Source organism: Oncorhynchus kisutch, linkage group LG28 (assembly GCF_002021735.2).
Source record: "Oncorhynchus kisutch isolate 150728-3 linkage group LG28, Okis_V2, whole genome shotgun sequence".
NCBI lineage: Eukaryota > Metazoa > Chordata > Actinopteri > Salmoniformes > Salmonidae > Oncorhynchus > Oncorhynchus kisutch.
The window spans coordinates 9,820,683-9,844,546 of record NC_034201.2 but is presented as its reverse complement, the minus strand read 5'-3'; the positions used below and the strand labels follow the sequence as shown (position 1 = coordinate 9,844,546).

The 23,864-nt window shown below is 42.2% G+C and overlaps 1 protein-coding gene across 1 annotated transcript in view; it reads left to right on the top strand.

The window, feature by feature from the left end:
- The window catches only part of LOC109873138 (gamma-aminobutyric acid receptor subunit alpha-3-like), a 160,485-nt gene that overhangs the window by 26,308 nt on the left and 110,313 nt on the right, over positions 1-23,864 (top strand). The window contains exon 2 of the mRNA XM_031808572.1: positions 14,080-14,186. Within this exon, the coding sequence (XP_031664432.1) occupies positions 14,101-14,186 (86 nt within the window). The 5' untranslated portion in view covers positions 14,080-14,100. The remainder of the gene's footprint in view (positions 1-14,079; positions 14,187-23,864) is intronic.

The following is a 23,864-nucleotide window of genomic DNA, read 5'->3' as shown; positions in this document are numbered from 1 at the left end:
TAGGCTTCTTCTAACCCATCACTTTCTATCTAAATATAATAATACGATTCAATTATATCTTTATATTAAAAACCAAAGTGTATCAGAATTCCAGTCATTCCAATACATGTTATACTCCTTGATCTTCAAGAATATGACTTGGAAATATGGAAGTATAGATTAGACAACACCAAAACTAAGGACCTATTAGCCAGCCCTACTCTGTTGTTTATGATTTTGTTGTCATGGAGAACTGATTGGGCTCATTGATTCCAGTTGAAAAATAAATCCTGCGCTCATGGAATGACATGCTTTAAGCACTACTGAAAAGTGCTATTTACATGTGAAAATCAATGCCATATGCTGCATTTGCTATAGGCCTATTGTTTACCTTTTTGTTGGCGATACTTTGATATCTTGATAATATGCAGCTGTTTAAAGGGCAAATCCACAGGTGAAACAATAACCAAACGGTTGCCCCGCCTCTGTTTTGGTAAAAAGCTGATGGATGGGCCTGGAGAAATGTAACCACTCTCAGATTAATAGGCAGAGTTATGAACGCAAGGACTGACAATCCATGATATCAAAAGTATTGTAACGCTATACAATGTTTGTTTACATTTACAGTGTTTACACATATTTTGGGTTCTCATGGATAGTGACAGTTGAACTAAGCTCATAAGTTATATTCTTCAAGAATATATAAATATATATATATATATGTATATATATATGCAAGTTTGTGTGCAAGTTTGAGCATGTGTCCATTAAGCCTATGGATTTATTTTTATCAGCATGAATTAGACTGAGCAAGAAAAGCCCCGGTTTTATTCCATAGGCTGGGATCCGCACTATACAGCTGTTGTTCCACAGGCTGGGATCCGCACTATACAGCTGTTGTTCCACAGGCTGGGATCCGCACTATACAGCTGTTGTTCCACAGGCTGGGATCAGCACTATACAGCTGTTGTTCCACAGGCTGGGATCAGCACTATACAGCTGTTGTTCCACAGGCTGGGATCAGCACTATACAGCTGTTGTTCCACAGGCTGGGATCCGCACTATACAGCTGTTGTTCCACAGGCTGGGATCAGCACTATACAGCTGTTGTTCCACAGGCTGGGATCCGCACTATACAGCTGTTGTTCCACAGGCTGGGATCCGCACTATACAGCTGTTGTTCCACAGGCTGGGATCCACACTATACAGCTGTTGTTCCATAGGCTGGGATCCGCACTATACAGCTGTTGTTCCACAGGCTGGGATCTGCACTATACAGCTGTTGTTCCACAGGCTGGGATCTGCACTATACAGCTGTTGTTCCACAGGCTGGGATCCGCACTATACAGCTGTTGTTCCACAGGCTGGGATCCACACTATACAGCTGTTGTTCCACAGGCTGGGATCCGCACTATACAGCTGTTGTTCCACAGGCTGGGATCCACACTATACAGCTGTTGTTCCACAGGCTGGGATCCGCACTATACAGCTGTTGTTCCACAGGCTGGGATCCGCACTATACAGCTGTTGCAAGAGCTCATTTTTCACTGTCTGTCTACTGGTTTCAAAAACAAAGACTGATAGGCAGTTTAAACTTCTTGAATTCAACCATTATTGGGTTCAAATACACATTTAGATTTGTGACCAGTCATCCACAACAACCATAATCCGTAAAGCGCAAATAGTGTAATGAGAGAGCAGCAGTGTGATTCACATCAATGCACTATGTAGATATCAATAATAAGGGATATCCATATCATCGTAGACTACACTCCTGTCATCGTTACCTCCAAGCATTTAGTCAAGTTGGATCATCTTTGGATGCCGACAGCAGTCGCACCATTGGAAGACATAGCTTGGACTGTAGCCTACAAAAGCCTATTCCTGCTCTTTTCCCATGATCCATCAAACACATTTGGTGTGTCATCATAGTGCTCTCTGATTTATGGTCAGACTCGCTCACGTGGAACAAACTTCACCTGGCACCTTTTTTTCAATGCTGATTTGAATGTACTTGATTTTTTTTATGCAAACATCCTTTCTGAATTTAAAAGTAATCCTCTAAGTAATAATCTAGTTTTTCAAAAGTATCTGTAATCTGATTACAATATTTTGCTCGTAATGTAACAGATTACATTTACCATTTTGTTCATAATCCCTTACATAGTTCCAACATGATATAGTTATTGCTATCTTCCCTTATGTTAAGTCTGTGAAAGCATTACCATGTTTATCTGTTAATAGCACAAGAACGACACAAGTTACATTTAGTCTAGTGCTGTAGGTTGGTTATCTTTGAATGCAGCAGGTAATCATTCTTAATGTCATTATTTCATGTATTACGTTTATTGTCCATTTATTGGGTCAATTTAACTTGTGAAATATTAGTGCATTTGTATATGGTGGTCATCTTTGAATTCTGTGACTTTATTTTGTCTAAATCTGTTTGTGTAAATGACTTAAATCTCAGTTGGTACACTCCACATTAGTCTTCCAAAATACCTCAATACACTCTCACAGCTGTAATACGCTGACTGCGCAATACTAATCACAATATTTCAAATTGTTTCATGCAAATTAATGTTAAATTTAAATGATGCAGACGAATGACTTGATCAATAGTTACTGCTCTAGCATTCTATGGTGCCACCAACTGGTCTGGTGCAGCCATATATGGTTGCAGTGACTTTATATTCACACAGCTTCTAAGAACAAGTACATGAGGTTTACATACCAAATTTCATGGCCTCATGTCCATGAGTTCAGTTCTTTTTGCCCTGGTGTGATATGGTGCCATCTAGTGGTGTAGAGTGGCCGACTTTGAACTCATCTGTCATCAATGCAAAGGGTGGCTACTTTGAAGAATCTAAAATATATTTTGATTTGTTTAACACTTTTTTGGTTACTACATGATTCCATATGTGTTATTTCATAGTGTTGATGTATTCACTATTATTCTACAATGTAGAAAATAGTACAAATAAAGAAAAACCCTTGAATGAGTAGGAATATCCAAACTTTTGACTGGGACTATATATATATATACAAATCGTCTTGGATTCCAAGTGTATTGGCCAATCAATCAATATTAATTCCAACCCTGTCCACATATTAACCCATCTTTCCCAGTACACTCCCATTTAACTAATTCCTTTTGCAATACATCCTTCTATTTTACTGTGATGTCTTACGAGGTTCTTGAATCTCTCTATTTGTAACATTTCTACAGAGATTGTCCAAAAAAAGAAATACTTTTCCTAAGAGTATAATCATATTTCCCATTGATTGATTGTCCTAACAGTACTGTTTACAGGTCCATCTGACTTACACAACCACTCCTGGACCTGATTCCAAAAGCGAGCCACCGAAGGAAAGTATCAAACGAGATGATCTATTGATTCTGTTTCCTTGTGGCAGTCTACACAGGGCTGATTGTTCAATACCCCATATATTTTTTTTAATAATAGTTTCAATTGAAAATAATAAGATTTGATGCGTCAATTGTTGTTTTGGATATCAGTTTGTTCATCTGGTGCCATGGTATTGGGACATGACAAATCTGTTCCCAACTATCTTCAATTTTGTGCAGGAAACTTGTCAAACCTCTCAGCCTTAAGTGCAACTGATACGTTTTACGATTTATACTAGTCATTTTTAGCCATGCATGGTTTTTCATTGGAGGCAGACAAACCAATTCATTCCTTTCTCTTTTGAGTAATTGCCTCTTCCATTTTTGTGGCAGAGCTGAGATGAGATGGTTATACTTTTATATCTCCATACACCTTTGTTAATTACTTGAGCGACATAATTTGGCCATCCTTATTTACAATGTAATTCATAAACATGATACCTTCCTCATACATTTTTTCCAAGAAAATTGGTCTTTTCTCCATCAGTACATTGGGAGTTTGGCCATTATTTGCTTTAATATTTGTTCTGCCTCTTCTGGAGGATGAAATTGGAATTGTAACCAACTCAGTATGGCTTCATTTAAAAGGGAGGATACTTTAAACAGGGTTCCATTGTCAATACACCAGAAATGGTTGGTATTCATCTGTAAAACGGCAAACAGACCCCTTTTGAACATTGGATGTGCCTCTCTTAGTAGGCTGCTGAAAAGCCCGTTTGGTTTAGAAAGGATTTAAATTGACACGTAAAAAAATCAATAACTCAGCCATCTCTTAATCTCTTAACCAATCCCTAAATTAAGAGATGTACTATGAGCCTACATACCGGTGTTTGGTGTTATTTGGATTCACGAGAATACGTTTTTCAAAAGTTTACCAAAATGTCCAAGATGGAGGATCCTATCCTGACGGATAGATTTTGTTCAGAATGAGAAGACACGTACGAACAAAGTTTCAAGTCTCTAGGTCAAACGGTGCGAAGGTTGAGGTTTTAAGTGAGACTGCTTATAACAGCACCAACTATAAGCCAGTCGGTCCTATTCTTTTTGACCAAGTTATTCATGGCCTCTAGTTTCTGTGTGGTGAATTAGAAAAGGTTACCAATCTATCCTTGAGTTATTTGACCATGTCAAAATGTATACAGTTGAAGTTGGAAGTTAACATACACTCAGGTTGGAGTCATTAAAACTTGTTTTTCAACCACTCCACACATTTCTTGTGAACAAACTATAGTTTTGGCTAGTCGGTTAGGACATCTACTTAGTGCATGACACAAGTAATTTTCCAACAATTGTTTACAGACAGATTATTTCACTTATAATTCACTGTATCACAATTCCAGTGGGTCAGAAGTTTACATACACTAATTTGACTGTGCCTTTAAACAGCATGGAAAATTCCAGAAAATGATGTCATGGCTTTAAAAGGTTCTGATAGGCTAACTGACATAATTTGAGTCAATTGGAGGTGTACTTCAGTGCCTCTTTGCTTGATATCTTGGAAAAATCTAAAGAAATCAGCCAAGACCTCAGAAAAGCAAATGTAGACCTCCACAAGTCTGGTTCATCATTGGGAGAAATTTCGAAATGCCTGAAGGTACCACGTTCATCTGTACAAACAATAGTACGCAAGTATAAACACCATGGGACCAAGCAGCCGTCATACCGCTCAGGAAGTAGACACGTTCTGTCTCCTAGAGATGAACTTCTTTGGTGCGAAAAGTGCAAATCAATCCCAGAACAACAGCAACGGGACCTTGTAAAGATGCTGGAGGAAACAGGTACAAAAGTATCTATATCCACAGTAAAACGAGTCCTATATCGACATAACCTGAAAGGCCGCTCAGCAAGGAAGAAGCCACGGCTCCAAAACCACCATAAAAAAGCCAGACTACGGTTTGCAACTGCACATGGGGACAAAGATCGTACTTTTTGGAGAAATGTCCTCTGGTCTGAATAAATAAAAATGGACAATGACCCCAAGCATACTTCCAAAGTTGTGGCAAAATGGCTTAAGGACAACAAAGTCAAGGTATTGGAGTGGACATCATAAAGCCTTGACCTCAATCACATAGAACATTTGTAGGCAGAACTGAAAAAGCGTGTGCGAGCAAGGAGGCCTACAAACCTGACTCAGTTACACCAGCTCTGTTAGGAGGATGGACCAAAATTCACCCAACTTATTGTGGGAAGCTTGTGGAAGGCTACCCGAAACGTTTGACCCAAGTTAAACAATTTAAAGGCAATACACTCAATTCGTTTTTGGTAGCATGCAAACTTCTGACCCACTGGGAATGTGATGAAAGAAATAAAGCTGAAATAAATCATTCTGTCTACTATTATTCTGACATTTCACATTCTTAAAATAAAGTGGCGATCCTAACTGACCTAAATAGGGATTAAATGTCAGGAATTGACAAAAACTGAGTTTACATGTATTTGGCTAAGGTGTATGTAAACTTCAGACTTCAACTGTATATATATCTTTTGTTTTTACAATTCTGAGAATGACAATACGTTTCAAATCTTTGCTGTGAACCCCTAAATAATGTATGGTCTTGCATTTTATGTCTGGAAAGGCTGAGGTCGATTGTTCACTTTAGTCACTGAAGCACCCAGCTCTCTTGTCTTAGACTAGAGATAAAAATATAAATTACATTTAAGTCTCTTCGATATAAACAATGTGAGATGATGACCTCGATGCGAGCAGGACTTGCTTAAATAGGCAGCAGTAGATATCATGACATTAGCAGACACAATTTTCTGTCAGACATTAAAGGGCAGGGAAATGTTATTTCTGGCTCTGGAGGGCTGGCATCCTGCGGCTTTTATGAGTAACATAAAATCTCTGATGGCTAACGATCCAGAATTAGTCGTAATATAGGCCCATTAATTTAAACAAAAACGCTGAGAGAGAGAACAATTAAACAAAGTCATTCGGTGGTCAGCTGGAATGAAGATTGGGGATGCCCTTCTAAAGTCTTTCAGCACATGAGGAGTGCAGTCAACAGGAACATAGGCACACGTGGTGAAGGAGAAGGAACAGACCTGAAGAGACGCATCCTGAGCACTCGTATCATTAACATCTCACGTCTGTTGACCCTTCCTCAGATCATTTCTGTTCCCTACCCCTCGTAACAGAGAACATTCCTATTTCCTTGAGGAAGATCTGTGTTTGTTCCTCGATCTGTAAAGCGGCGAAGGGATGGGGGGGATGGGATGAGGGTCTCACTCTCATCAATGCAAATATGGGGAGAGGCTGGAAACCAAGACACAGCTGCTGTAAGCAGTTAGCTGTATGCACTCCAGTGACCACCAATAGAGCAGAGCCATGGTGTGAGAACAGTGGTGTGATGCTGACCAGTGACCAGGCCAACACTGACCCACAGAGCAGAGCCTGCATTGTGAGAACCGGGGTGGGATGTCAAACTGTAACCAGACAACTTAAGGATCCACACAGCAGAGCCACAGTGAGAGGACAGGGGTCTGATGCCGAGACGCACTGCTTCCTCAGTGTTCCCTATCCTCTTAAAGCACCTCAGATGGGATGACACAGTCACAAAAGGCACGTCTTTTAATGACGGGTCGTTTAGATAAACATTTATCTTACTCTGTCCTCCGTACGTGGCCGTGGAGCTCTGAAGGAAAGCCGGCCCCGCTGGTATTTGACTATTGACACGTGCCCATGGAGATAAAGCGAGCTGAGGTTTTTGACCTTTTGCTCTGATGGTTTGACAGGCGCCGGCAGGGAGATGTCTATTTTTTTCCCGACATGTACTCAAATCAAATCAAATTGTATTTGTCACATGCGCCAAATGCAACAGGTTGAGACCTTACAGTGAAATGCTTACTTACAAGCCCATAACCAACAATGGTTTAAGAAGTTAAGAAAAACTTTGAAAATATTTAACCAGGTAGGCTAGTTGAGAACAAGTTCTCATTTGCAACTGCGACCTGGCCAAGATAAAGCATAGCAGTGTGAGCATACAACAAAGAGTTACACATGGAGTAAACAATTAACAAGTCAATAACACAGTAGAAAACAAAGGGGGGGTCTATATACAATGTGTGCAAAACGCATGAGGAGGTAGGCAAATAATTACAATTTTGCAGATTAACACTGGAGTGATAAATGATCAGATGGTCATGTACAGGTAGAGATATTGGTGTGCAGAAGAGCAGAAAAGTAAATAAATAAAAACAGTATGGGGATGAGGTAGGTGAAAAGGGTGGGCTATTTACCAATAGACTATGTACAGCTGCAGCGATCGGTTAGCTGCTCAGATAGCTGATGTTTGAAGTTGGTGAGGGAGATAAAAGTCTCCAACTTCAGCGATTTTTGCAATTCGTTCCAGTCACAGGCAGCAGAGTACTGGAACGAAAGGCGGCCAAATGAGGTGTTGGCTTTAGGGATGATCAGTGAGATACACCTGCTGGAGCGCGTGCTACGGATGGGTGTTGCCATCGTGACCAGTGAGCTGAGATAAGGCGGAGCTTTACCTAGCATAGACTTGTAGATGACCTGGAGCCAGTGGGTCTGGCGACGAATATGTAGCGAATAATAATACAGCGGCAGTAAAATATCAATAGCGAGGCTATATACAGGGGGTACCGGTACAGAGTCAATGTGCAGGGGCACCGGTTAGTCAAGGTAACTGAGGTAATATGTGCACACACACACACGGTTTAGAGAATTGAGCCTTGCCGCTATTTGGCAAGATTGCACATACCAAGGCAGATCTGTTCACATCCTCAGAAAATGAAGAGGTGTCAGAAAGCACTCAGTGTTGAATTATATATACTTTGTAGAGGAGGTTTGTGACAGTATGTGGCTTCCCTGTTTGCTTTGTCATGGAGGAATATGTCAACAGCTAATCTTATGATCAGAGTTCTGTAGACACAGAACATGAAATATCAGATAAACACTTAACCACCTTCTTAGAAGTCACTTCTTATTTTTTAAAGTGTAAAGAAGTCTAAAGGCTTTGCACCGGTGCCAGAATCTCAGGGAGAAGAAATTAAAACTAGAACAGATCAATAGGGTAGATGAAGGACTTTGTATTTACCATGCTGCTTCTACCTCCCCATCTCAAAGAGTAGTAATAACTGCATTGCCCCCCCTCCTCCCCCTTCTCCCCCACACACCCACTCCTCCCCTCTTCTTCCCTCCTGTCCCACCCCCCTCTCTGTCTCTTTCTCTGTCTCACACACACAGTGATGACTGATGAGATGCATGTAATTTCGAGCTAGAATCTGCTGCATATCCCATCAGTCCCTTTGCTCTGAATAACCTCTTACCTTCATTGCTTTTGGGTTGTTTTTACATTTACCTTGTAAGCAACGCAGTATTTATGTTGTGACATTTATAAAATGGCGTTTCTTGGGATTTTTCAGAGCTATTCCCCAGACTTAGCTTTTTTTGTCTTGTTGCCAGGTGCCTCAGTCATTACATTATTTATGTTTGTTCGTACTCTATGCATGTGTGGGTGATTCCAGTATTAATCCTTACAAATCTCCTACACTGTTGGTGTGTCTGAAGAAATGGGCGAATAACAGCAGCTTTAGAAACTAACCTTTGGAGGGGAAAACACAGGAACCGAATGCTGTAACTATCATGTTTCAGGTAAGACCCACATGCAGACTGTGTAGAAGTAACAATGTTTATTACAGCAACAGGGGCAGGCAAACGACAGGTCAAGGCAGGCAGGGGTCGATAATCCAGAGTAGTGGGGCAAAGGTACAGGACAGCAGGCAGGCAGGCTAAGGTCAGGCGGAGGTCGGTAATCCAAAGTAGTGGGGCAATGGTACAGGACGTCAGGCAACCTCAGGGTGGGCTGAAAAGGTTAAAACAGGAACAATCAATCGACAGGAACAATCAATCGACAGGAACAGAGGGAAAAGCACTGGTAGGCTTGATGAAACAAACTGGCAACAGACAACCAGAGAACGCAGGTATAAGTACCCAGGGGATAATGGGGAAAATGGGCGACACCTGGAGGGGTGTGGAGACAATCACAAGGACAAGTGAACCAGATCAGGGTGTGACTACCCACTTCCCTCTAGGGATGCCACTTGGCATCCTACCTGGGCGCATACCTGATTGAGCGTGGTGCCAGCGCTGGAACTTAGAGATGAGACCTGGGTCCAGGATGTCCCTAGCGGAGAACCAACACCTCTCCTCCGGGCCATAACCCTCCCAGTCAACCAGGTACTGGAATCCCCTGCTCCGAGGTTGAACCTTCAAGAGACGTCTCACTATGTACACTGGTCAGCCGCCGATGAGACGGGGGAGAGGGGTGGCCTGGAAACAGGAGACAAGGGGCAGTAAGACATGGTTTTAACTCTAGACAAAAGGTAGGAAACATACAGAGGGTACGGAGCAACAGAGGACGAACAGCATCGGGGCTAATGATCTTGGAGCGGGGAGAAAGGTCTCGGCTTCCATGGGTGTAGCCACAGCACTATAGGGGCATTCCAGTGCCTCAGGCTTCATCTTCTTGGATACCGGTCGGTGCTGAGAAAGCGAAGTGGCCCAGGCCTTACTGAAACCCTCCCAGAGGACCTGGTACTCTGCAGGGATGGCGTAGAGGTCCGGGGCAATTTCCAAGCTCCCAGGAAGACGTCCCGGGGCAGGCAGAGCTGACTTCAGACAATGAGTGTGGCAGGATGGGCTCAAACCCACAATGGCACCAGTAGCCCAGTCAATAGAGGGATTGTGTCACTGGAGCCAAGAGAATTCCAATACTACGGGAACCTTCAGAGGCTCAACTAGAAGGAATTGGATCGTCTTGCTGTGGTTCCCTGACACTCATATGTTGATGGGGTGGTATGTTGGGTGACCCGGCCTAGAAAGCGCCCATCCAGCGCTCTAACATCCATAGGAATGGAGAGGGGTTGAATGGGGATGCCCAGCTCTGAGGTAGGTAACATCTATAAGACATATCGGCGCCCAATTCGATGAGTACCTGGAGAGACTTGGACTGGTCACCCCACCAAAGGGTGGCATGGAGAGGGGGGCGAGTAAGGGGAGAAGAACAATTCTCTTTAAGACCCACCAGTGTATTCACTCCAACGAATGAGATAGGTCTCTTGAAGGGACAGGTAGATACAAAATGACCGGCAGTACCGCAATACAGACAACTCTGGGTGTCAAGTCTGTGTACGCGTTTGGCAGGAGACAGCCTAGTCCTGCATCGGCTCGGGAAAACATGAATTGGCAGTCTGAGGATCTTGGAGGAACTCGGGTATGCTCGGATCCTCTCGGGGATGTAGACGCCAGGAACTTCCAGAGCTCCTCAGATGCAAGGTGGGATCCTTGAGTGAGCAATTGGGACCACAATCAGACCTCTTCTCCCTCCTACGTTCCCGTAGCCGACCATCAATCCGGGTGGTTAAAGCGATGAGTGATCCCTTTCTTCCGCCGATAACAGTGCTTCCAGGCGCCCTCCGCTGCTGGCATGTGGAACTCCACCGCATAGTCTGCTGCACTGAGGGAGTCCTGCCGAAGCTGGAGTAACTTCCGGGCAGCCACTCTCCCGGACACCGGAGCCTCAAACTTTTTTCACCTCTGCCACTAATACCTCCATACTGAAGCAAATAGCTGACTGTTGTTCCCAAACGGCCCTAACCCAGGCGAGGGCCCTCCCGGACATCAGCGAAGGACGCCATCTTAGAGCGGTCCGAGGGGAAGGAGGAAGGCTGTAGCTCCATGACGAGGAAACACTGAGCGAGAAACGCCCGACAGGTGCCCGATTCTCCATCAAAGCACTCCGGGGGAGGTAAGCGGGGTTCCTGGGAATCCAGGGTGAAGGCACCACTACCAACCAGGTTACTGAGGGGCTGAGAAGTTACTGTCGTGGTAGGCTGCCTAGTAGGCAACCCACAGACTTGCTCCCGCAAAATGTCCAATGCTCAGCTGTGACCTGGAAACTCCTCATACTTACCAATGGTGGCTCCTTGGGAGGAGATGGCATAGCAGAGCTGGTCCAAGTCTGCTGGGTCAGTCATGGCCAGTTCATACATGTAAGACCCAAATGCAGACTGTGTAGAAGTAACAATGTTTATTACAGCAACAGGGGCAGGCAAACAACAGGTCAAGGCAGGCAGGGGACGATAATCCAGAGAAGTGGGGCAAAGGTACAGGACGACAGGCAGGCTTAGGGTCAGTGCGGGCAGAAAAGGTCAAAACCAGGAACAATCAAAGACAGGAACAGAGGGAAAACCGCTGGTAGGCTTAACGAAACAAAATGAGTTGGCAACAGACGAACAGAGAATACAGGTATAAGTACCCAGGAGATAATGGGGGAAAATGGGCGACACCTGGAGGGGGGTGGAGACAAGCACAAGGACAGGTGTAACAGATCAGGGCGTGACAGTAGCCTGCTGCTTGGATGAGAGAAATTACTCAGTATTTATGCTCCATAGCTGTTGTGCTGCTGCATATTGGGCAGAAAAGCAAATAAATTCCCTTGTCTTCACTGGTTTTGGCTCGCGCAGCAAGGAAACACATTGGACTTGTTTCATCTGTAATTTGAATAATTTGCTGTTGTTGGCGAGTCCATGTTTACCTCCACTGTCTCCAAGTGCTAAAATATTCATATTAGTTTTGTCTTCATTGCATCTGAAACATGAGTTGCTCAGAGCTGACAGTAAAGATTATGTTTGTCATCAATCTCAGCAGGACTTAGTACTACAGTATTCACAAGAAAGGTGACTACAAAGGTTAAATCCCACTGGGGTAGGTTACTATACCTCTAAACATTGAAGAGCTTTGGCATTTACCATGGCTTGGGACATAAACATGACTTATAGTAGTACAACATGGAAGGCCCAAAGCTTCCATTACTAACAACCTATAGTTTCATACTATATACAGTGCATTTGGAAAGTATTCAGACCACTGGACTTTTTCAAGATTTTGTTACGTTACAGCCTTACTATAAAATGGATCAAATACAACATTGTCCTCATCAATCTACCCACAATACCCCATAATTAAAAACAGAAATGCATTATTTACATAAGTATTCAGACACTTTGCTATGAGACTCAAAATTGATCTCAGGTGCATCCTGTTTCCATTGATCATCCTTGAGATGTTTCTACAACTTGATTGGAGTACACCTATGGTAAATTAAATTGATTGGGCATGATTTGGAAAGGCACACCTATCTATTTACAGTTGACAGTCCATGTCAGAGCAAAAACCAAGCCATGAGGTTGAAGGAATTGTCGATAGAGCTCCAACACAAGATTGTGTCGAGGCACAGATCTGGGGAAGGGTACCAAAACATCTCTGCAGCATTGAAGGTCCCCAAGAAAAATGGTTAAATGGAAGAAAAGTTAAGTGCAAGAAGTTTGGAACCACCAAAACTCTTCCTAGAGCTGGCCGCCTGGCCAAACTGAGCAATCGGGGGAGAAGGACCTTGGTCAGGGAGGTGACCAACAATCCCATTGTCACTCTGGCAGAGCTCCAGATTTCCTCTGTGGGGATGGGAGAACCTTCCAGAAGGACAACCGTCTCTGCAGCACTCCACCAATTAGGCTTTTATGGTAGAGTGGCCAGACGGAAGCCACTCCTCAGTAAAAGGCACACTTTGACAAAAGGCACCTAAAGGATTCTCAGACCATGAGAAACAAGATTCTCTGGTCTGATGAAACCAAGATTTAATCAATTTGGCCTGAATGCCAAGCATCATGTCTGGAGGAAACCCTGCACCATCCCTATGGTGAAGCATGGTGGTGGAAGCATCAAAGTGTGGGGATGTTTTTCAGCAGCAGGGACTGAGAGACTAGTCAGGATCGAGGGAAAGATGAACGGAGCAAAGTACAGAGAAATCCTTGATGAAAACCTGCTCCAGAGCACTAAGGACCTCCGACTAGGCCATGGTTCACTTTCCACCAGGACTACAACCCTAAGCACACAGCTAAGACAACGCAGGACTGGCTTCGGGAGAAGTCTCCGAATGTCCTTGAACATCGAACATCTCTTGAGAGACCTGGAAATAGCTGTGTGACGCTCCCCCTCCAACCTGACAGATCTGCAGAGAAGAATGGGAGAAACTCCCCAAATACAGATGTGCCTAGCTTGTAGCGTCATACCCCAAGAATACTCAGGCTGTAATCATTGCCAAAGGTGCTTCAACAAAGTACTGAGTAAAGGGTCTGAATACTTTATGTAAATGTGATATTTCAGTGTTTTATTTTTTATAAATTAGCAAACATTTCAAAAACACAATTTTTTCTTTGTCATTATGGGGTATTGTGTGTAGATTGATCAGAAAATGTTTTTTAAATCAATTTTAAAATAAAGCTGTGCCGTAACAAAATATGGAAAAAGTCAAGGGGTCTAAATACTTTCGGAATATCCTGTATATCAACTCAAAGCATTCTGGCTTATGAGTATGTGTTCTTCATAGCTGCACACACCCTTATTGTTCTTTAAAGCTGTTTACAGTCTTTTCAACATCTCTATGTCGTTACGGCCATTGAGGAAAACTGCCTGCCTGTCTGTGTGTCTGTGTGACAAAAGCTAGTCATCAGGCAATCCATTTAGATCCAGGTTCCTTTAGCACACCTGCCAGTGAATGATGTGTTTATTAGACGGTGCGTTCTGCTTTCCAGGCCTGGAGATGCATATTGATCTGAGGTGTTACTGCATCACCAATCTTTTCTTCTTTCTCTCTTTTCTGCAGGGTTTTGGGCCGTAGTTTGAGATGGCTGCCACTCTCCGGAAACTTGCAGTATTTGTGTCAGGCATGTGGATCTGCCTCCTGCTCCTCAACCCCTTTCCACAAACCGGGTAAGATGACTCACAGTTCTCTCCCTTCTCCCCCCTAGCTCTCTCCCAATTCCAGACACTCGCTCCTCTCCACCTCCTTTTTTCCTCTCGTCCTCTTCTGTCCCCCATTTTGAAGCTCTAGGGATGTGTTGCAGCTAATGCATTCATTAATAAGGCTTTAGTACTGTAGCCAGGCTTTATGAGCCGCAGAATGCCATTTTGGAGACCCAGTGTAAATCGCTATTGGATTTCTAGTGGCAAAGCGATGCTCAATCAACCTGGAGGAAGGGAAGGCTGGCCTGCCGACAGAGCTTTGGGGAGACCTGAGGGACGGTGAGACAGGGCTTAGCCCAGATTGTTTTGCCATGGTGCCAGTCAGCTCTCACTGCCTATTAGCAGCACACAGAACTGGTGAATTTCACATTTGTAAAAAGATGTACAGCCAGGAGGTTATTTCCAAGACATGGCCATACACAAGGCCTAATATCACTATGGTATTCCTACTGAGTCCACTTCCCCAGTGCAGTGTGCTGCATGCTCTAGCCTTGTGTATCCATTTCAAACCATGAGCAAGGCTCCCTACCCTACCACAAGCTTTTTAGAACTAGTGACTGAACTATTACTCACCACTGTTACTTACCCTTACTGACTCACACAGCAACTAGCATCTACCCATCTCAACTCATTTGTTAGCCATCCCCCATTATCAAAGCATTCCCTTGGTTCGCTACATGTCGTGATGTCGTGACTTTACTTCCATTCATCTGATGACTGGTATATTTATCTAATCAACTAACTATGTTTCATTGTAACTAATTAGGATTTGGGGCACCACGAGAGCGGTTGTTGTTGGGGCAAGGCGTTCCCCACAGGGAACTCCACCCCCCCCTACCTTCCACACATTAACAAGTCCAATACCTCAAATGAAAGATAAACACCTTGTTCATCTACCCATCATATCAGATTTTTTAAATGTTTTACAGCGAAAACACAACATATATTTATGTTAGACCACCACCAAACCAAAGAAAAAACGTAGCCATTTTTTCCAGCCAAAGATAAAATCACAAAAGCAGGATTAGAAATAAAATCAATCACTAACCTCTTGAAAATCTTCATCAGATGACATATGTCATATGTACACAGTACATTTATGTTTTGTTCGATAATATGCATTTTATATCCACAAATCTCGGTTTACATTGACGACATGTTCAGAAATTCCTCCAAAATATCCGGAGAAATTATAGAAAGCTACACCAGATAACAGAAATACTCATCATAAACTTTAACTAAAGATACATGTTCTACATATCATTAAAGATACACTGGTTCTTAATGCAACCGCTGCTTTTTTTTACGTTATGGAAAAAGCCTAACATTGCAATAATCTGAGACGGCGCTCAGACATAACAATATTTCTCCGCCATGTTGGAGTCAACAGAAATACAAAATTACAACATAAATATTCCTTTACCTTTGATGATCTTTCATCAGAATGTAGTGCAAGGAGTCCTAGTTCCACAATAAATCGTTGTTTTCCATAATGTCCAATACTAGTGTCCAAGTAGCAGCATTTGCTATCACTTTCAGCTCACGTGCCCAAAACCTGACTTCTGGTCCAAGATTACTTGCATGAAAACCTCCAAAAGATATATTCCAGGTCAACAAAACTGGTCAAACTAAGTACAGAATCAATCTTCAGGATGTTATAATCATATATATCCAATAACGTTCCAACCGGATCATTCGTTTTCATCTGGGGCTGATTGGAACAGCCGTAGGACTCACAGAGAAATGCGTCACAGCAAAATGGCATTCTCTTGCGACACCGACAATTTTCCCTCCCATCAGGGCAAAGTTCACAGCAAATGCTCCATTACACTTTCTACTGAATGAGGACATCTAGTGGAAGGCGTAGGAAGTGTTTCCAGATCCATAACTTGTTGGGAAGGGAGGGGGCGATGACGTCAAGTTGCCCCAACTTTCAGAATTTCAAAACTTGTTTGGAAGATTGCCTGCACTATGACTTCTGTTATACTCACATACATAATTCAAACAGTTTTAGAAACTTCAGAGTGTTTTCTATCCAATAGTAATAATAATATGCATATATTAGCAATTTAGGACAGAGTTTGATGCAGTTCACTATGGGCACGGAATTCATCCAAAGTGAAAATACTGCCCCCTATCCCCAACAGGCTTTAGAGTCTTCCGAATTAAACTCTAAAGTCTATCACAGTGCAGGTGCATTTATACGGAGACTTGATTACACACAGGTGGATTGTATTTATCATCATTAGTCATTTAGGTCAACATTGGATCATTCAGAGATCCTCACTGAACTTCTGGAGAGAGTTTGCTGCACTGAAAGTAAAGGGGCTGAATAATTTTGCACGCCCAATTTTTCAGTTTTTGATTTGTTAAAAAAGTTTGAAATATCCAATAAATGTCGTTCCACTTCATGATTGTGTCCCACTTTGTTGTTGATTCTTCACAACAAAATACAGTTTTATATCTTTATGTTTGAAGCCTGAAATGTGGCAAAAGGTCGCAAAGTTCAAGGGGGCCGAATACTTTCGCAAGGCACTGTAACATTATTATTCTTTAGATCTCCTTTGACCCCCCCCCCCCCCACGTTCTATGTTAGAAATGTTGTTCCAGTATTCGCTTTACAACGTATTAGAGTTTCGACAGGGAAACGTCTGTGAACAAATGCACATTCCTGTGTGAATTTGGAGAGGGAGATAGGTGAAAGTTCTAATCCCTGATTTACAACACATTGTGAACTGTCAACCCCCCACCAGCTCCCCTCACCCCTCTGCGGGGTAGAGGGGGTCTGGCCGAAGTCATCCACTGAAAAGCTGATCCGATCTATCTGGGTCCTCACAGGACACTACTCAATGTCATAAGTTACACAGATGTGCAGTCAATCAATTTGAGTCCTGCAATTTTCCTTGTTTGTTGCACTGTGAATACCGTAATCAAAGCAACCAAAGGAATACCTCCTCCTCGTCATCATCCAGATATGTGATGATAAAACGGTGGTGAAGAGAGAGCAAGATTTGACAGAGAGATTTCTCTCCATCCATCAAATAGAGTCATACAAAGCAATCAACAAGTTTACAGCTATCAAGATTTGGAATTAAAACTTTTCTTAATAAAAACATTGTGTTGCTGATTGAATAATTTCAATCATCGTTTATTTGGGAATTTCCAGGTAATTCAGAGAATAACAAATACATTTTATCAGATCGATTGTCCAAAATTGTCCCCTCCTTTCCATAAATACAGTATATATATTGCATGGTAGTGTGCATAGTTTGTTATGCACATCATGTACAACATACTATACGAAAGCACCGCTGTACAATAAGCAGTAATGCAGACAATGTGTTTGATGGTATATTATAGTTGTGTGTGCAGGTGTGTGGTCACAGGCATACGCACATGACGACTGCCTTCAAGTCCTACAGTCAGGTATTGATTGAAATGTCCCTATTCAACCCTGTACTGAAGGGACTGGGTGCGCACACACAGGGAATTAGATTTGGGAGTGGAGGAGGAGGAAGAGGGAGTTGGGGGGAACTAGGTTGCAATCCAATTCGGCAGCACACACACACACACATACACACAGATACACACACACACACAATATTCAAGAGGAGTAATTTAAAAAACCCTTGCTTTCGGTAGAGTAGTGATTCATTTTACACTGTGTCAGCAAATAGTGAAAAAGAAAGATGGACTGGATCTTATTTAATGTGAAAAAACAGACGCTGTTTACGACTATATACGTCTTCTCATTCATATACACCCTTCAAGAAAATCCCATTGTTTATGACTATATATGTCTTCTCATTCATATACACCCTTCAAGAAAATCCCATTGTTTATGACTATATATGTCTTCTCATTCATATACAACCTTCAAGAAAATCCTATAGTTTACGACTATATACGTCTTCTCATTCATATACACCCTTCAAGAAAATCCCATTGTTTATGACTATATACGTCTTCTCATTCATATACACCCTTCAAGAAAATCCCATAGTTTACGCCTCCATTATTTGGTTGATTTGCTCTTTTTGGAAAATGTAGGATGCATTCTTATTTTTCAGACATGCTGACAGTCCAGTCCTGCTTGCAATGCAGATTTTTGCTTTGTGCGTGCAAAGAAAAACAACTAATATCATGTTGATGACAAAAGCTATTACATTTACATGATGATGATTGTGATGATGATGAGGAAGATAATAAAGTTGATTATGGTTGATTGCTGTTCTAAACACCAGTAGCTCCGGTATTACCTCTGCATAACAAGTAGTGGCTCTCCCTGTGACTTATGTAAATAATTCAGATGATTAAAAAACAAACAAGCCCAAAGAGAATAAACAAGGCATTTAAAGAGACAAATTGAGGCCTTGGAGGGGCTTGTTTCGTGGCTCTGCTCACTTTGTTTTCCTAAATACATTTCTGGTGACTTAAGTGAGGAACCTAAATAGTCCTTATTATTCCGATGACCCATTTCTCTCCCTCAGTATCAGAACTGAATGTGAAATACTCTGGCCTCTGATAAGCCTCCCTCTCTGATCCCCCACTCTTTTGTTGCATCGTCTTTCTCCAACTAAGTTGAATTTTGACTTCCCCCTGGGACATACCAATAAACCCGGGTATTTATTATTACTTCCTAATGCGGTTATGTGGAAATGGATCCTGAAAATAAAAGGGAAAGGAGTGGAGGCATGCAGAGCTTCAGAGCTGGCATTAAGGTTAGTCCTGCTTTGTTAAAAAGAAAACATGTTCAAGCATGTCTTAGCTGAGATTAGATGTGCTTAACATTATTTAGGTGGCGTTGCCTTCATTCGCAAATTGAATCATATGTTTCCAGATTTTAATAAGCGTGAATCGAGAGTGCGCTGCATGCTGTGTACTCATTCTGACTCCCCTCTTCTCTTCTGACATCTCAAGGAGGCACATAAATATAATTCATAACATCATGCTGTACACTGGCTTCTCACACTTCCCCATCTCTCTCTCTCTCTCTCTCTCTCTCTCTCTCTCTCTCTCTCTCTCCTCCTATCTACTGTAGGTAGCCTAGTAGTTTAAATCATTGGGCCAGTAACCCAAGCTGACTAGGTAAACAAAACAAATCTTGAGCAAGTCACTTAACCCTAATTGCTCCTGTAAATTAATCTGGATAAGAGTGTCTGCTGTCTTTTGTACTTTAAAATATGAAAGCTTTTCTGTTCACTGTTTTAGCTGTCCGTGGGAGCCTCAAATGCGTCTAAATAACTGCACACACTTCCAACCTGACTCCGGAGGCATAGAAATGAATCTTTTCCTGCTTTTTCTCAAACAATAACAAACATATAATGAACCATCTCTTTTTTTGTATGATTTATTTTTTCTCAACAATAACAACCATATATCAGTGACATCACACCTGCTCAGAACCACATGTTCCTACCACAACCATACACATCACGTTTGTCCAGTGGCGATTTTAGCATGTAAATCTTGGTGGGGTCAAAAAGAAAAATACGTTTTAATGCATTCCAGCAAAGTCACAACACAACACTAAACAATACTTTAATTGCACTATAACAGTGACAAATGGTCCCCGCAAACTGTTAGGGCCCTACATAAGTCCCAACATCTTAAGTCCCAACATCTTACCACTGCTACACCTGGCTAACAGCGGAGCCTTGTCTGGCAGCGAAACAGTTCATTCAGCCTCATTTACTGCCTTTAAAAAAACATAGCTGATGGCTGACTTGCTTAAACCAATGTGGTTTCTAATGACAATTGAGATGTACGAACTAAGACATAAGGGAAGGACAAGCGCATAAGACGCCATCCTTAATTTTGATTTAAGACAAAGAGCGAGCTAGGACGGACTTAACGTTAGTCAATATAACTATTTGTTGATCATTTTTTAAATGTACAGCAACAGAATTCAGAACATGGGCCCATCTTACAGTGCTCTCCCTGTACACCAAGTCAGAACTGTAGCGGCAGTCCTCTGAGTTAACACTTGACTCACTGAAGTCAAGTTAACAGTTGTTTTGACTGCTTCATTGACAGCATGGCGAATGTTGAATGTTTATCATTTTAAACTTGGAAAAGAGCCCCTTAATCCCAGATTTGGGACCACACAGCCACTGTCACTGATTCCTTCTAAACCACTCGTTTGTTGTGTAATGCTTATGTTCAATTTCTGATGAGTACCGATACGTTTTACCTATAATTTCTCTTCATAATTTTTCTTCATATGGCAAGGATTAAAAAAGATTTGCCAGTAGATTGTCGACTTGATTCATGATGATGACTGCTAGCTAAGATTGTGAAAGTATGATGTTGACATGATCAGTCCAATCCAACGGCAGCAGCCACAGGGCTAGAATTTTCAATGTCTCCTCTTACACTTGGCAGTGACGTAAAGTCCCCATGAGTGACAGAACACTGAGCCAATCATGGCGCAACGCTCTATATTTTCTGCTGACTTGCCCCACCACCACAGAAAGCACTGAGCTAGACTGAAACACCTGCATTTTGGAGCTGTCTTACTCAAGAAAACAAAAAAGAGACCATGTTTGTATGCGGCTTTATTAACTCAATGATATACATGATTTTTACATTGTTTGCAAACTGATGTGTGACATGTATTAATGCCAAAATAACATGCAAAACAGTCAAGCCCACCCTCAAAAATGTTTTTTATAAATAAATATGTATTTTATTTATTTTTGCTAAAAATGTGGGGCTCAGCCCCACCTGCCCTGAATGACTGGTCGCCACTGTGTATGTCTCATAACCACACTCCCCCTCATCCTTCATCCTCTGGAACCTTCCAGTGTTCTATGCCATATGGCTTCAAATTGAACTGTTCTATTATTTTCCATAGCCCACACTTTTTATATATTTAAATAATAATACTTTGATTCATCCACTGTCGTAGTGATAGAGGATCATTTGATTTGCAGTTTTTAAGTAGAAGGTATTTAAAGTCATTGACTAGAAAAGTATGGTCGACCCTATTGGGTATCTTCACGCACCCTCATATGCCTTGAAATATGCAGATAAACGGATAAATAGTACATTTACATTGTAAAACTTCTGACAGCCAACCTCCTAACGCCGCCCATAACTTTTTGGACTTCATAGCATTCCCAGAAGGCATGAATTATTGAGTCCTTGTTAGTTTTACACTTAAGACATGACTCTGTCGTTGTGCTGTCGAAGTTGTGAAATCTGTCTTTTTAATAATAAATTCTATACATTAGTTTATACTAGATTAAACTTATATTTTCGTTAACTGTAATTTCATTAGTTATGTTCGAAACACTCCTTGCCAATATCAGTTATTTTTAAGTCTTGATTCCAATAGTTTTTTCTAAGAGATTGTCAGTTGGATTTTATACGTTACCTATCATTTGAGTATCTTTTTCTGGGCTCGGCATGGCGCACACCTGTCACCATCGTAACTCGTAATTACGCATTATGACACTCACCTGGACTCCATCACCTCCTTAATTACCTGTCCTTTATATGTCACTCTTTGGTTTCTTCCCCAGGCGTCATTGTCTCATGTTGGTGCACTGTTTGTGTGACGTTGGTTTCATTTATATATTAAATGTATTAAACTCCCTGAAGTTGCTTCCCGACTCTCGGCGCACATCATTACACAAATAGGATTCCCTCGACATTGCTCTGATGTCCAAAAGCTTTCAGGTCGAAATTTCGTAATATACAACTTTTAAGTTGCATATATTTGAAAATGTCTACATGTGTCAGTCCAAACATGCTATTGAATTCTGTCATGGAAATAAACATATTTCCTGTTATCATGTAATTTACTGTTTCTATGCCTTAGTTTTCCATGTGGGCCAATTTATCAGTGAATTCTGAAAATCTATTCAAGGATTGTTCCATAAGATTGAGGTTTTTAGGGAGTGATATTGGTTCTTGTAGAATGCACTTAATTTTCTTTCATGTTGTTATAATGTTCTTAACTATGAAGTTGTTGAAAACAAACACGTGAAAAGATTCTGGGTGTCACTTGTCGCTCCCTCTCCAGCCTCTAGGTCACCAGGGTGCTCGTTACGCACACCTGTCCCCATCGTTACGCGCACCTGCGCGTCTTCATACTCACCTGGACTCACTAACCTCCCTGATTACCTTCCCTATATATGTCACTCCCTTTGGTTCCTTCCCCAGGTGTTATTGTGTTTCTGTTCTACTGTCATGTCTGTGTGTTGTTCGTGGTTCTTGTTTCGTGTTAAGTTGCGTTTATTTATTAAAACACTCACTCCCTGCACTTGTTTCCCAACTCTCAGCGCACATCGTTACACTAGGGATGAGCATGCTCGTCTTCAATAGGAATCCTTTCTGGGGGACGAGGTAGATTAAGTCAAACCATACTTTCGGTGTATAACAACGAGATGTGTGCAATCATTTGAAAGACGACATACTATAGTGTTTTTATTGAAACTTGCGCTATAGTTGAGGGTTTACCTGACTTCCCCCTTTTTGGTAGGAAGTGGAGGGGAGCAGGGCCGGGGGTTATTGTGGTGTGGTATCTGTCTGGAGAAATTTGGATCTGAACCGAAAATGTAAGTGTACAGCCGTACCAGCCATGACCACGTTTGTAAATAATCCTTTTAGACTTCAGAGTGCTTATACCTCCAGAGTATCTCTCCACATCAGCAAATCTGTCTCTCCCCGAGTCCTGCCGCCTCCCTGATGCCCACTGATACCATCGCCGGGCTCCAAATCGGCTTTGCTACAGTACAGGCAGGAGACTTTGCTAATGGATAAAGTTGTCACAGACAAATCCCCTATATTAGGTTCTGTCACTCTGTGTATCGCCGCAATCCCTTACTGCACACACTCGGTGATAGGCAGGGCTTGATTAAACTGTTATTTGCAACAATCCATATTTTACAAATGAATGAGCAGCCTGTGTTAATTTCCATTGTACGGAGGTCTTATAACCTTGCCTCCAATCCAGGCCCTCCGCAGCGCAATCACGGGCTAACGAGTGTGAACAGCCAGACCCACTTCTGTTGTCTGTTTTGTTTGGAATCGGTTTCAACGCCACCGGCCAAAGTGACACTTAATCAATGGCTATGGGGGGAGGGGGGGGGGGGGGGGGGGGGGGGAGTGCCGTAAGTCTACTCCAGCTATTCCTGCATATGGATCGCCTCTGAAGTTCCCCGGCTCCTCTCCCCTTCTCACCCCAACTCACATGCATTATTCACAGGACCGAAGGGAAGGGCGTCACTTTGAGATGTGACCTGGTGGACAGAGAACATTCTGTCAATGTTACGGTGGCATTGTCAAGGTTAATGTGTTACAGAGCTGGGCCAGGGTAATGTATTCACTTGTGGTGAGACTCTGTATGCGGTTGGATGACTTGGCTGCCTGTATATTTTATTTTTCAGCATTCAGATGGGAATGGAGCAAATGGGAAATAAGGTAGGCTATACTGTATGTATAAATGTAAAACACAGCAGGTAGTATACTGTAGATCTAGTACCTGTATGTGTCAATATCATGATATGCAACACCAATGATCCTATTGCATCTTTACATCGCAAATACTATTGCCCCATATTTTGTTGCAAGTCAAGAGTTGGGAGTAGAAGGCCGAGCATATCATGCAGAAGCATATCACTGTTAGGCACCACCCAC